The sequence below is a fragment of the Calonectris borealis genome, chromosome 11 (genome assembly GCF_964195595.1).
Source record: "Calonectris borealis chromosome 11, bCalBor7.hap1.2, whole genome shotgun sequence".
Lineage (NCBI taxonomy): Eukaryota > Metazoa > Chordata > Aves > Procellariiformes > Procellariidae > Calonectris > Calonectris borealis.
Window position 1 is genome coordinate 16,471,300 of NC_134322.1, and position 16,163 is coordinate 16,487,462.

Here is a 16,163-nt window from a genome sequence, read left to right on the forward strand (position 1 = left end):
CTAGAAAGACTGACACTCCAAGTTTTCAAAAGCATAGAATTCCACAGGAAGTTGCAGCTTTGAGAACTTTATCCCAACTTTCACATCAAGGCATATTAATGCTTACGTCCTGTTTTGACCAGTCACAACCTCATGCACATTATCTAAATGCTTCTTTGGACAGTTACTGTCAAAATTCATTCACAGAAACACCACTGATCTGAATTTGATCTCTGATAGATGAACCCCCATAAAAAAGTCAACAGCTGCCAATTAATGGCAGGAAGGTATAAGCAATATTATGTAGTAACTTAATAAGGGAGCCAATTCTTCGAAGGCATCTAGCAAATGTGTCAATTAAGCAATTTTAGCAACCAGCTCTTTGATACCTGCTTCTTGAGAAAGCATTAAGCTTTGTGTTCCTGATCCTTGCTAGAATTTCTATAACTACTGGAGCCAGTCGTCTTGATGTAGTCATGCTCTAATACAACAATTTTATCTTTCTAGCAGTCTGTATTTAGAAATTAAATATTTCCCAATTAATTTAAAACTGGGAAGCTAAGTAAATACAGGTACCAAGCATCTTTACAGCAAAAACAGCTAAAGAATTGGAAGTTTTAACAAAATATACTGTCAGGTTTCAACACTTGCATTAAATAAAATCACTTACTAAACTCATTAGAAAAATCAGATATCCAATAATCAGTACACGTGCTTGATATTCACAGTGCTAAGGTTCTAACTAGTTCCCAAGATGCAATAACGTCTAATTCACAGGCTTATACAAACACTACGAATTCACATAGTTATCAGCAACTCCTTTAAGAAAATGAGAACAACTGCAACCGAAACTGTTTTCAGAAGACTGCTTAGCTTGTATGGATTCTGTATTGTTCTATGGAATTTGTATGTTAAATTAAACCAAAATCCAGGAAAACAGACTTAGTTTAAGCACCCTGTAAAAAAATTCATTAAGTCATTAAAAGAGTCCCTAAAAGAACAGACATTAACTGTCACTTTTTTTTACCTATTTTTCCCATTTATAAGCCCTCAGAACACATTTTAAAAACAGTCTCCCAAAGCAGCAGGTTCTATAAAGACTGTTTATATTACAATTTTACTGGTTAGCACATTATTACACTCATGGTTAAATACAGTTGCTGCAAAAGAACATAGCCATGGTTATTTAATTTAAGAAAATTTTTTTAAAGCCAGTCCTGTCCAGTCGTATTTGTGACATTTCTTTTGCATCTATCTTACTTCAATGGAAAGAAAAATTTCATATAAAATTAACATATGGTTCTTCCTGTAAGCATGCACTCTTACTTTAGATGCTGAAAATATTGGGGTTTTTTTAGATTACACTGGTTAGACATTTCATCTCAGACTTTTATTTAAATCAAGTATTACTCAATTTCTGTAACTGAAAAGAGGAGGGAGAAGAGACACAGACCCACCACACACGGAATCACACCCCATGAAATACCTTTCCATATTTGCCAAAGAGATTTTTCAAGTCAGCAGCTTTTGTGTTGGAAGACAGTCCGCTAACCCACAGGTTTCTAGTTGAACTTCCACTGCTACCACTAACACTGCTTGCACTTCCTGAAACAAGTTTTACAAAACAGCCAAAAAATTAAGGAGACAAAGGTACCATGAATATTGAACTAAACTGTTGCTGAAAAGAGAAACTTAGCCTGTTACCTTTAAGTAACTGTTTATCCGGTTACCTTTCTTGAAAAGACTTCTATATAAAAAAAATATATGCCATAAGATTTCATTCATTTACCCATGTATTGAGACCAACAGCTTGGCTAACTCATACCCAAACGACAGAGCTAGAAAAATCATCCAATTCTTTTTTCAAGGCATGCTTTACCCCTCATTTGGGTATGTACATTTAGCTTCAACTTCTGGATCTTAGCAAGAACTTCCATCCAAGAAAAATTTTTTTAGCACCCAACATTTGTTCTTCATCAGTACATCTTTACACTACTCACATTACCAAAGAGATGGCAGAAAGGTAAATAGAGGAGATTAAGTTAATCCTAGCCTCCAGAATAATGTGGTCAGTTTCCACAACTTCTTGAAGTACCTGCCCTCCATCCAGAGCAGCTTTTTCAAAATACTGCTGGATGTAGAACTGGATGCAACCCACCAAAATGATTTCCCACATACTAAGGAAAATACTAAAGAAAAGACGGAAAAACATTATGTGCCTTAAACACCAACCCCCCCCCCATATATTAGCCATTTTTGCAACAACATAGAACTAAGAATTAAAGAGATTCATGTAATCTTATTCCCAACAACTTTTAGTTTATATCATTTAGTTCAGCTTGTTGTTGCTTGCTGCTAAATGTATGAACTGCTTTTGAGTATGTTAAAATGTAGCCATTCATACAGGCAAGACCAGAACTGCATCTCCAGCTAAACAGTTGGAAAATCTGGTGGTTTGCAGAGTTTTAAAACGTAATTTAACCACCTTGAGGAAAAAGGGTAGTTTTCCTTCTTCGATGCATCAAGAACTAAGAGCAAAAGGCAACATATCTCAGTTACCGTCAAACCAGGGTTATCTTGATAAGCCCAGATATCTTGATAAGCAGAGATACACTTAGAATATCATTAAATATCATTAAAGAGCCACTATACTGGCTTTGGCTATGTATTTTAAGACAGCCGTATGACAGCTACTATTACAGTTATCATATATGCCACATGAAAGCAGATTTGCTGTATCTTCATTTAATTTCATTGTAAGCATATAACTATCATGAAAAGACATGTATCTACAGAAGACTGAATTATGTCTGTCACAAAAATTTCTCCTCAGAAATTAATTTATGAGGTGAAGTTCCGTTCATCCATTAGGGATATGCAAGAGATTCTGTGACAAAGGTTTTTGGCAGAGAGCTAGTAGGCAAAATAAGGAGACACATGAGCTTATACAAATGCATTTGTTCAACTATGAAGCATCAGTATAACCGGTGACATTAACATGCTCTTGAGCTCCACTCTGTGAATCTGTAATCATAATACAGGGTTTTATGGTAACAGACGGAAACTCCAAAGTAGACAAATACGTCCAACTTTAATGCACTAAGCAGCCACAAGTGCAATTTTGCTAGCTGGCATCTCAGCTGTTATACTTGGTTGAGAGTTCAAAAAATTTCATTGGCTTAAATTTTAAGTACTTGCAATTATTTTTTGCTTGTTCTGCGCATAACATCAATCCAAACTGTTGTATGTAATTTACAGTAGGCATATCTGAAAATTATACCTTCTAATCAAAACAAAGACTTGGGAAACATTAAGTGGAATTTACTCCCAGAAGTTTTGAAATAGGAGAATATATTTTCATTGAGTCTTTAGAGTAAGTTTTTTTGATCTTTCGAGGAATCTGGCACAAGGAGGAAAAAAAAAAAATATAGACACATACGTACAGCTAGTGACTACTGTACCTCTAGCATAATTTACTACAGATGGACAAGTTCAATTATATAAGCCATTTCACTATTTGGCAAGCAACTTCTCAAACAGGAAAGCATTTAGTTCAAGACAATACTACCCTAATTTGTAATAGTTACCTTTATCATCCTTTGATGTTGTCTTGCTTTCTTTAGATTCCTTAGTAGAGCTAGAGAAGCAAATTAAAAATCAGAAGAAAATTGAAAATACAGAATAAGTGTTGCATTTTATACTACTAATACTAATAGACAAGTTAACATTTCAAAAAATAAAAATAAAAAAGGGCTAGACTGTATATTTGAACAAATGATTCCCTTATGGATTCTTGCACTGATTTTCCCCAAGATGCCTGAAGATCTAGATTTTCTGACAACTCTATTCAGTGGATATATGGCAATCTTCTCCAGATTTCAGGACGGGGACTTGACTTCATTTTGTGTTCTTAGAACTGATAGCTGTTCATTACCATCATCACAAGGACATTTAAAAAAATCGTCAATTTGAAAAAAATAAATAAATGCTGACAATTCGACAATGCAATCAGTAGGACATAGTGTCTATACGAAGATCTTGAATTTTAAAAAGTAACTTATGGCGGTCAAAAAAATCTATAGGCAGGAGCATAGGATACTAATTATAAGATTCTTGCTGCTACCCCCTTAATGTAGAGTGATCTTATTGAATGCTGGTACTCAGTATCGTAAAGAACTGACATAGAAAAACAAACCTCTTTGCTTGACCAGAGGCCCCAGTAGACGAGGGACCTTTCTTCAAAGTATCCTTTTCTTTGTCTCCAGATTCTGCTTTCTTTGAACTTTCTCTGGCTTCCTTCTTGACAGGATCACCCTTCACGCAGTCTTCCTTCTTACCATCTTTATGGTTCTCAGTCATCTCATAGTCCTTGCTTTCCTTCTCCAGGCTCTGTGAAATGGTATCCTGCCCATCCTTTGGCTTACTTGCTTCAGAATCTGTAATTTTCACATTTTTACCTGTTTCTAGGAGGTCATCACCATCAAAATCCAGAGTGATGGCATCTTCAGCCTGGATTGTAACCGATATGTTATCATCCTCAGCTTCTTTCACAGAGGTGTTAGCTTCCATCTCTTCATGAGCCGTGTGATCAGCCTCAGCTAGGCTTTCTTCTGAAGGAAGAGGTTTAGATACTTCTTGTGTACCATCACCAGAACCTGCTTTATCTAAGAGGATTTAACAGGAATAAATATGGCAAAACAAGAAGTTTAAACAATTTCATATGCATAAGCTAGAATAGGACCTAGAAAATACAAAGCCAGTTATTAGCACTGATGGAAGGTTAGAAAAAAACACAAGGTGTATTAACACAAATATAAATCCTTTACCCAGGATCACTTATTCTTCATGGCAAAACACATTTTCTAGAGACAAATACCAAAACATTAGGAGGGAGAATATGGTTCCATCCTGGAGATACCCGTTCTTCATAAGAAGTATCCATTTTCCAGTTTAGAATTTAGTGTTCCAGAAGAAAATAGTTGCTTTGGATGCTCACAGTTTGATTTAATCTGTCTTTGAATCTTCCCGGTTCTAGGACTTCTAGCCTTCCCAAATCCGAAAGAATTACAGTCTTGGAGAATTTCAGTCAGTCTTCCACGCTGCTGTTCTCTTTTGCTTTTCCTTTCTAAGCAGTTGTTTGCCAGTCAAGTTAGCTGTACAAGGCTGCTGCAGAAAACGGAGGCGTGAGCTTTAATCCAGAGTTCGTAGACAAACGGTTCTCAGTCTTCATCCACTGGACAGATTTTCCATCTCAGTCCCACATAGGCATCTCCGACCGTATTCTTCGATTTGCACAGATGAGACACTTCAGCCATAGGGTCCCTCGTAAACATGGAGTCTGTAGTTTTATCCTGTAACTTCAGTAATGTGTTTATTCCATCTTGTGTAAAGTGATGGCGTTCCATGTCCTTTCTAGTCCACAATACGTAGAATCCTTAAGACTTCTGTCCAGGAAGTCTGTTTGCCCAAATGCATTACATTCCTTCTATAGTTTCACTAATGAGCACAGCTTAAAAAAAAGGTAGCCACTCCACAGGTTTCCAAACACTTGTTTTACCATCCTATATACAACTGGTATTTCTATCTGATGTTAAGCCAAGCATATGATGGTCCATACATTTGTTGAGTGCTCAAGTTCAGTGTAAGGGTGTATCATTTCACTCAATTAAACATCAGTTACTGCAGTGCAAGTTGGAAGCTTCTGCATCAAGACTTACCGTATATTAAAATCAGAGCCCTTGAATACTATGGTTTTTTCATTAAGAATCATAGTATTACAACTATATTATACATCCACCACAGTAACTGATAAGTACTATAATCAACTCTTAAGAGTGAAATAACTCTTAGGAGTGAAATAAACTCACTGACTCCAATGATTCCGGGTGCTGAGCTTAATAAGGAGACAACTGATACTTAGTACTGGAGACAAGCCTAGTATTAGTAGAGAGACTAATATTACAAGAGAAAGTTGCCTGCTCGACCAGATTAAAGAGCTCTGAACTCTATTAAACTTTAAACATACCTTTCTCATTTTCTTCATCTTCACCATCCTGCAAGAAAAGGAAGTCAAGACTAAATGTCTCCTACTTTAAAACTTCAAGCAGAACAGTTCATATTTTCCACAGAATTTCTATCGTATGAAGGCAAATTGATGAACTGAAAACTGTTTCCAAAGAAAAGGTGGTCTAGAAACCAAGTCTGTGCACCTCCCTTATCAAATCACTGAAAATGCATACAAAACTTCACTGGTATCTATCTGCAAGACTTGCAGTTTGCAATTGGTTGGAACACGCAGCTATTTTCTCTCCCCCCCTTAACTCAACAGGACACTTCTAAACTGTCCCATGTCTCGCTAAAGCCTTCAGAATGGATATCACACTGCTGATTACTACTTTCAATGAAATGCAAGCAATCCATTATTAGCTTTAAAAGCTTAGGACAGAAGTCAGAAACTAGGTAGACTTCCTTCACTAAGTACTTAAAAATGAAACTATGATTTTAATAGGTATTTATTTATTTATCATTAACCTCACTGAGCAAGACATGCTGTATGAGATGTCCCTTTTCAGACATCAATTCCATGTAACTCAGAATGAATTTCTGAACTTAAAAGATGTTACAGATGTCAGTATTAACAACAACAAAAAACCAACCCCAAACAACTCCCCCCCCCAGACATTCTCCAAAGGCAAATTTCTATGTTAAAACAAGAGTTCTAAACTCCTGTATAGGCTGTATATACTATGTTAGCATTTGGCATAGCCCTCTGAAGTGTTTTTAAGAGAGTTTGAAAAATATTCCTTGCTAAGTCTATGCACTGAATTCTCCCAAATTGTAGACAGGAATTTGCATTTAAATAGGATACCTTATTTGGAAATCACAACTATCTGCATTGCAAAAAAAAAAAAGAATGAAAGCTTCCCATACTTTTTACCTTTACTGTGTTACATCATCTGACTCTCTAAGATGCATGCTGGAACAAAAAGGCAGTCTAAAGTGATCTTTTCCAACTAAATAGGCATGAAAATCAGCTTAACAGAACTGATTTGGAGCTTACATGGACAGCTGGAAAAGTGTAATCTTCTATGTCTTGACCTTCATTTTCCTATGAAAACATAAAAGGGACTTGCTCAGCAAACTATTTGTAAGACAAACATTCAGAGAGTCAAGAGATTCAGTTAACTCAGAAAACATTTTAGTTAAGTGGATACACAATCAGTAAGGTGAACACCAACGAGTTCAGTTCAGTGTTCAGATTATGTATATTACTACTAGTACCAGGGAAAAGGACCAACTCGGACTGTGGTAGAATTTTGTCAATCAATGCCACATTTGTTTCAGGACTGTTCAAACACAAGTCAAGGAGAACAGAAAGAAAAAAGTACCAAATTATCTTAGAGATAAGCAAGCAAGACAAACTGAAAAACTAGTTCTGACTTCCTAGTAATACAGACACACTAAGAAAAATGTACACCTTGCTGATAAAAATGCATGTAAAATACAACAAGGTACCTGACTTTCAGAATCCTTTTCTGCATCTTCTGTTGTCTCTGCTGGCTCCAGGTCGTGGTATCTTTTCTTTTCTGCAGATGGTAATTCTTTAGAATTCAAGTTCTCATCTTCAACAGATTCTTTAAAGTCCTTTAATTCATCATTTCCATCTTGATCACTTGCATCTTGAGTCTCCAACTCACTTTCCTTTTGGTGTAAACAACAAATATTTGGCATAACTAAGGATATTAGCTATATTCTGAAAAATTCACTGTTAGAATCACTGTTTCTGCAAAATACTGTATCACATCCATAATAAAAATTCATAGCATGTTTAAAAAACCCCACACCTTCACACCCTGAGGCATCACAGCTGTGAACACAGTAAAAAACAATGCTCCAAATTTCCACATAAATTAGCGCAAAGAAAATGGAAGCTTTTTTTTGGTAAATAAAGCCAAACATTGAACTTAAGTATAAACTGGGAAAAAATTTACATACTTTTATTACCTTGACAAAGGAATCATCTTCAACTGAAGCATCACCAGTTAATTCATCAGCTTCCTGCTTTTTACCTGAAACGATAGGATATGCTAATGACTACAGCTGCTACGTAGAGCAGACTTTCTTTCAATACTGATTACGTGTTGGGCCTTAGTTTATTATTCTCTATATGCTCTAGTTTATCTGAACTGTTCACTATAATATAACCCTCCCAAAATTAAGTATTTTTAAGGTGAGGAGAGAAAATGTCAGCTGAGTGAGCATGTACAATCAATGCTGGTGCATAAACAAGCAGTTACAACCAAGTTAGTGATTTTAATACCAACCCTTCTACTTTAAGTGATAATGGAATTCAGGAGAACATTAAAGTTGTATGTTTCTAGAATTCCTGGAGTTAACTAGACTTTATGACTTAAGACTTTGGAAAGGCCTTACTTTGTAGGATAATTAGCATCACTGAGCAATTTAGGTTAGAAGGGATCTCTAAAGATCATCTAGTCCACCCAACCTCCTGCTCAAAAGTAGAGCTAAGTTCCAAGTATGATCGGATTGCTCAGGGTTTTATCTAGCTGTGTTTTTGAGTATCCACAAGTATGGCAATTGCACAGCCTCTCTAAGCCACCTTTTTCAGTGCTTTTCATCACTAGAGGGAACAATCAACAGAAGAAACGAGTCAGGTGAAGCACTTGGGTTTTCTATATCTGTACTAAGGGCAACGTTCCATTGAAGAATTCTGTTCTTCCAGCACATGCACACTTTTCTCTAATAAAGATGGCTCTGTGGAGATGACGACTAGACACAGTTCCCTTTGGAATCCATTGCATTTCCTTAATCTTCTGCAAAAACAAGACCAAGGAACACTAGATATAAATATCTCCACACAAACACAGCCTTTGTAGAGCATTCTGACTCTCTGATTCATCCTATCAAAGATTAGTCTATGCGATGGTTTTCAGTAGCTCAAGGTACAAAAGCAGTTCTGTTAGGAAGCGGCTTTACTATCTTCTACTGAAACTCGGTGTCAATTCAAGATGCAAATGAGATGGCAGTCATGATCAGCACTTAATGCGAGTTTTTTTGACATGACATCTTCCCTCATCCCTTCATTCTCTAATGAATGGCTATCAATCAATTCTATAGATATTCAAAAGGAATAGAAAAGAAAAACATAAGCCGAAGTTTGATACAGTATGGATGTTTCTGCTACCTGGAATAGCCAATTTCTGTCAGCAATTAATTTCCATAGTCTTTCATACACAGTTCTTAAATTGCATTTCAAAGCTGGAAACTGCTCAACTACAGGGCAAGAAGAGAGACTACTGTTTTAGTTTTACTTAGATTCCAGTTGGTTTTACTTACTTCACTGAAAGGCAGCACCCTGACAGTACTCCTAGATATAGCATACTGTTGTAGTGTGCATCTGAACTCAAAAATCTCCACGAAAAGACACACGGCAGAAGTTATTTCTACGATTGCAAAACATGAGATCTAAGCATTCAGATCTACATGCATAAAAAGATCTTGCCACTGATTTTACTTCATTTAAAACAAACAAAACATTCTTATTTTATATTTGTAATGAAAGATCTGTGAGATTTTGGTGCAAAAAGCCAGCAGCACAGGTGTACTTAGGGAAGCTAGCTTTCCTCAGAAAGAGGAGTGCACTTACACTGGAAAGGACAGTTTTTGATATGCATCACAGCTGACGCCTAAAAGCAAGACTAACCCAAATTTTGTATTACTATTTTAGCACTCTCTGATAGAATCTACAGCCACAGATATCTTCAATGTAAATAAAAAGTAGTGAGATGCAGCAAGGATTTCTACACACATTCAACTGTTTTCTGTTTTACCCCTCTCAGTTCTTTAGTTTGTTAAACCTGAAATTCCAAGTTTTTCTTGCATCCCATATCCAGCTAAGCATACACAGAGACAGGCAAACACGTACAGCAGATGCTAGACATATTTAGCAACTATCTAGCATGTACTATCATGAAAGCTATTTAAATTCACTCATTTTGCCCAAGGAAATCTGGCAGGTGAACTAGAACCCAGACTTCATACGGAACAGAAAAAAAAAAATTGACAAGGCTACCTCAAGTTAGTCCCATCATGCTGCAATGGCAGCTAGAGAACTATATTTTATTGACATGTCCTCATCAAGAGGAAGTTACAACTTTCAGTAATGAAGCTGTCCATATCTTTTGTTTGCTGCTGGATTAAGCCAGACAGCAATACATGTTTTCATTAGTCTTTCATTAGACTGTCTGTTTTTCTTTGCAATAAGTCCCACTTATTCTGAGTACCAGAGGTGTTCCAAGGCATAAGGAGACCTGAACAATGACCTTCACTTTTCAGTTTCAAGCCACAAAATAGTAGGAAGTTTGTTTTCCTTCTCAGTTCTGTGTTTCGGGTTACTTTGATCTGATTAGAGTCATATTGCTCAAAAGTGGCACTTCAAGGTTCTGATATAGATAGTTTTCAGATGTTTGTACAGTAACTTGCCAAAAAGCCAGCATCCACAGAAATTCAAAACTTTTCCACACTGATACTCATCCACAACAGGCTACTGAAAGGCACACTTGGCTCATAATTTCATGTAACTAAAGTCAGATTGCAACCTTTCAGAAACTGACTGTTTCTGTGAACTTATTCAAGACCTGTATCACTTCAAGGAAAATAACCTTTTAATAAAGGATTAAAAGGTATGTTAACAATTACAGTCAGAACAGCTGGACCTTCTGCAGACAACAGGCGTAGTAGGTCCCAAGTCATACAAGCTGTCAACACATGATAAAATTTACATACAGGTTTATCCATGCAGTGGCTATTGAAAATGTCAGTGGTATAAGCAGCACTCACCACAAATCTGAGTGCCCAACAACACAAATACTAATTTACCTTGGAATGATGGCACTCCTTTATAAGCCATGCTCAATCCCTTTTCTGGCAATGGCAATTCTACACACCATAAAATTGCAACAGACTATTTACATAGAGAATGAGTATTCTCCTTAAAAGTAAGTAGAAGATTCAGAACACCTTTAAAATGTTGGTTTAACATTATGCAGGTTTAGTTTTCATCTCATTTACAAGCCTTACAGTAGCATAAGCTTGTTCTACCTATTCATAGTCCTCTACATGAGAAATCCAGGCTACCTGAGTGTATATAGAATTACAGAAGAGTATATTTCAGACAAGTCTTAAACAAACTAAACATCTGCATCTCATGCAAAAGTAGAGTGACACACTCATCATAAAATTTTGGAAGAATTAGTGTTTGCATTTCTTCTGGTATTCCTGGTGAAACTTCCAACAGGGTTCTGTCGTACCTGACGCTACAGATTCACTAAAAACGTGACACAGGAGGCAAAAAGGAGGAAGGGGAAAGAAAATCTTTACAATGGAATAAACTCTTTATAGTGTCATTTAGTTAAGAGGTCTGCTGCAATTTGAATAGTATCATTTGCCACAATATTAACAAAAGTAAATTATCCTGTTACATTTCTATAATCTTAAATGGTATCATAGGATAACAAGAATATTTAAGTATTCTACAATGTCTGCAGCATGCTGCTTTTAGTCACTTATGGTTTTTAGAAAGGATGTACTTTGCAAAGTCAGATACTCTCTAGAGAATCACTGACTTGTTCATAAGATTTGCCATCATTTGTAATCATATGATTAAACATTCATAACACTTTCTAGTGCAGCTCATTAGAGATATCACTCACCCCCACCTTAATGAAATTACTTAGGAAGTATTTGGCAAGATTACTTCTGCCTATCTGAGGGCACATGGAAGCCTTACCTACAGTTTGTTGTACACCGTTTATATCTCGCTTCAATAAGGCATGATATATCATAACTTAAACAATGAAAACAACTTTGCAATATTGGAACCACCTATGCAAAGTGTTCCTAAGGTTCCGCCTGCATGTTATTTTTCAAGTGTGGATTACAACTTACAGTATCTTAAATTTCTATCACCAATACTGAGTTCAGGTATTTTAGCTTAATAATTCCCTCCCTCCAGAGAAAGATTCTTTTCTATACATCATCTACTCATTAACATGCAAGAACAAAGTCTAGTTTAAAAGGAATGTTCTCTTTACAAATAATTTACATACATCTTTCCTCAAAAGAGGAGAATATATTCACTTCCTTGTAAGGTACTCTACCTCGAGCAAAACACTTAAAGAGTAGGGTCTCAACAGTTGGTTTAATCTTGACAGAAATACTTAAAAGTTTGCATGGATATATAATGATTGAACACCATCAACCAGATACCCAGAAATAATAATAAATTAACAAACCTACTTTGTGAGTCAATTAAGACAGACATGGCTTGTAACGTTAAAAGGTCTAATTAGCTGTGCAACAGCACCGCATGCAAGGGCATCCCACACCCCCCAAGAACATTTGAAGAAGTCACTTTTCAATCTTTACTATTTTATTCAGCAACTGCAAAGCAGATCAACAGAACCAGCCACTGAGAGGAAGCAACAAAGAAGCTGCCTGCTTGCCTTAAAAAAAATAAAGGAATTTTAAAAAGCAGGTCAACAAAGCTCAGGAATAAGATTCATTTAGAAAATCTATTCTGAAAAAAATTATTTAGAAAAAATTAAAAACTCAGGTTATTCAAGATTAAAATCAAGGCATTTGTACTAGTACCCCACACATCATGTCACGTATGTAACTGGCCATGGCGATAAGACACCTAATTTCAGTGCAGTTGAGAATCCCTATCTTTCTCCAGCAATAATTCACTGGGCAGGAAAACTCTGACCTACCCCTGGACAAGCTCACTGCACAGAACAGTGTTTCAGAAATCAAATCACAGAACTATAGTAATAGATGTTAACAACTCAGATAGAAGAAGAAATAATGAACTGACAGTTTGTTAAAACAGTTATTTTAATATTCCTGAAGGACAGATTATTTCCCCCACTCCACTCTCCTTTTGAAGGAGTGTACAGCGAACAATGTCCAACTTAGTTTTGGTTTTGTTTTTTCTTTTTTAAGTAACTAATCAGTTTTAATAAAGAAGTCAAAATTATTTGGGCAATAGTATAAGCCAGCCACTGTCAGTTGTCAGCATTTGATCTAAGAAACAGTATTGTCAAATTGGAAATTCAGCCGGAAACTAGAGGGGTACTTAAGACACAAAGTAATACGCGTCTAGTTGGCCTTAGAAACTTGAAGAGCAGCAAGTAAATGTCTTTGTTCACATTAATATTCTGAGGTTAAAATTGATTAGCCTAAAATCTGTTCTTCGTCCACACTAATTCCAAAACTTAGCAGAAAAGTAACTTTCAATCACCAAGTTATGATGTATCAATATGCTACAATATTTTTGACTGCGCATACTTCAAAGAAATGTTCATATCAGAAACATTTGAAAAATATTTCATACTAGCAGTAAAGCAACTTCCTCTAGATACCAGAATAAGCAGCAGAATGTCCAGGCTTGAAAAGAACAGCTTTTTCCAAAAACTGTCATGTTTTCAAAAAACAGAAATTTGTCGATAGCTACTAAATTCCAGGGTGGAGAGGTACAGCTGAGGCAATTAAAGATGGAGCACTTGGTATTTGTTCCATCTTTAAGCTTTCAAACTTTAATTGGCCAAAACAACTGATCCCACCTGTATAGCTCTTCTGATTACCTGTTCTGCGGTTCTTCTTCATCCCAAATATTTAATTAAATTAGCTTCTGGAAAAAGTGTTAGATTTTGACTAACTTTGCATACAGGATTGATCAAGGATTCTTGTTGGATTACAGAATCCTTCTGCAAGCATTCTTTAAGTCATGATGCAAAATTCTCCAATTATACACTTTCCCAATGAAGATCCACATGGCTCCCTCTATGTTACCTCCATTTTGGGCAATGCCCTATTTTAAATATGACTCCTTTTTCATACAATATCTTACGCTGCAGAACTTGGTATGGGACACTGGCAAGCTGCTGTTTGTTTTAAGAGAGAAAGAAGGTCTACATTCAAACCAGTTTAGTCAAGGCCTTATTCTTCTACTCGTAGTGTTTTACAGATGTTTCTTTCCTATCTCATAGCAAGTTGGCTTTGTATCATCATTGTCAAAAGCTTGTCACAGTCCAGTAAAAAACTGCAGCACATACTCAGTTGATAAATCAATTTATCAGGCCATTACAAAATCCTGGTGTATGAAAAGTAAGTCCCACTCATAGCTTCATTTCTATTCTTCTCCATTTTTGTCAACATATACACAAAAAAAGCAACAAGAGGGAGAACAAATATATCACTCACACACACTATTCCCCCTCTAATTCAGCCTGCATCAATATTCCAGATCAGGTTTTTCTAACAGACAGTGCTAGGGAATTAGACATCTCACTTTTTCCACAGACCTTAAGAGTTGCAGTAAAACTGGCTACAAGACATTCAGATCTAAAACCAACAACCATCTGACATAGTTCTTGATTTTTTGGAAGGAAAACCTCCTTCTTCCCTCCCGTTCACCTCTCTGGCTGCCGTGAGGAGGTTTATCCATTACTTCCACTCCCTGGCCTTTTCTGAGGCTGTATTTTCTTTGTAAACAAATATCTAATATTCCTACCGTCCTTTGTACAGCAATAATAGCATGGGGAAAACAATACTATAGGACTAGTAGTGCCATTAATTTTACCACCGGTCAGCAGTAGAAGAATTGAAGACCCATCAGTATTCGTCTGAAGTTGTGGGGCTGGGGGGAAGCAAGCGTTAGCAAAAGGCCTAGAGCTATCTGTCAGCAAAATCAGTAAAGGAGGCAACACTACTCATCGCGAAGAGCATGTACAAGCACAAAGAGGATCAAGATAGTTAATTTTAAAGGAAAATTCAGTCCTACTGAATTCAGTTGATGGGCATGCATCTCCCATGTGCCTTTGAAAGTTTCCTAGTAACACATTAGGGAATGGATTTTTGAAATGCTAGAGTTCCAAGTTTTGAGGGATACTTTCTAGTTACTAGTAACATACTTCAGCAGAAAACACCAGAGAGGAAGATAACATCAGAATCAGCAGTTAACACATACAAGGAATAGTTAAAAAGAAAGAATATATTCTTTCTTACTGTTAGAAGTAAATCAGTATGATCAAAAAAGATTTTCCCTAGACAAATTAGTGAGTTTTTCTTGTTCCACACTTGAAGATTAATACAGCATGAACCTCTCATACTTTTGGCACAAAATTTGCTCGTAAGACTTTTGTAATCCAAAAAGTAATGAGGAAAAACTCTTGAGCTTGCAAAGTGAGCAGATAAGAACTTCATGAAGGTCGTATTTTACTTTGAGGTTTACCAAGAACGTACATGTCATACGTACGCCTTACGATTCAATTCCACAGAAAAGGTGGCAGGGAACAGCTACTGAAGCCCTGCCCCAGGCAGCAGCATCACTAGTAGGCAAACTACCTTTGCAGAAGCAAAATAGTATAACTAACAAGAAGCTGGTTCAAGAACATTATGCACATTATGATATTTTTTTGGAGAACAGGAGGATGAAAAGCAGCAAATAGAGAAGTGTTCATCACAGCAGAACAAGCAGCCATTTAGATCTCTACATGAAAAATTGTGGAAGCATTTCCTTATTTAGCTTCCATGTAGTTTTCTTAAGCATTGGTTACCTTTCCAGAGTAGGGAGTAAAGTAATGTCAAAAGTAAAGGAAATGAAGCCACATTATGAAACAGTTTCTTTCCTTTCACTTTTCTAGTGTGTCAAAAGTACAGATAAGTTATTCAAACTTTCTAAGCAGATAGATTTTATTGTTAAATTCTCCATTCACAGCACCAGGCAAAAGCATCAATAATCACTTCCACCACAAAACTCAGCCTAAGACAAGTGACAGTGGTATAAGAGTGATCATTTCCAAAACAGGTATATAGCACATATATGAACATTCTTAGCATGTATATTCAATGAAGAATGCTATGCATAAAACAGATATTTCCTTTGCCAGTATTACTTGATTATGGATGCTCCCAGAACAACAGAAAACAAAAACCCAGAATCCAAACTCACAAAACAATATTTAAATACTTATGCAAAAGAAAACAGAGCCAAGACAATCACTGCCAAACAGATCGGTATAGAATCTAAATAATTATTTTTCACAACAGAAAAACTAAAATCTCTTAATTAGACATTTCACAGTGAGCCTTCAGAACCCATT

At 36.3% G+C, this 16,163-nt stretch overlaps 1 protein-coding gene across 6 annotated transcripts in view; it reads right to left on the minus strand.

Annotated features, from left to right (window-relative positions):
* SLTM (SAFB like transcription modulator) overlaps positions 1–16,163 on the minus strand; it is a 28,167-nt gene that overhangs the window by 8,556 nt on the left and 3,448 nt on the right. For 4 of the 6 annotated variants that reach the window (XM_075160213.1, XM_075160210.1, XM_075160214.1 and 1 more), the window contains exons 3-9: positions 7,975–8,048; positions 7,495–7,680; positions 7,040–7,087; positions 6,005–6,032; positions 4,175–4,643; positions 3,567–3,616; positions 1,466–1,584 (exon numbers count right to left, since the gene is read on the minus strand). In XM_075160213.1, coding sequence (XP_075016314.1) covers positions 1,466–1,584; positions 3,567–3,616; positions 4,175–4,643; positions 6,005–6,032; positions 7,040–7,087; positions 7,495–7,680; positions 7,975–8,048 — 974 coding nt within the window. The remainder of the gene's footprint in view (positions 1–1,465; positions 1,585–3,566; positions 3,617–4,174; positions 4,644–6,004; positions 6,033–7,039; positions 7,088–7,494; positions 7,681–7,974; positions 8,049–16,163) is intronic. The other 2 variants (XM_075160216.1, XM_075160211.1) reach the window with 1 other exon arrangement.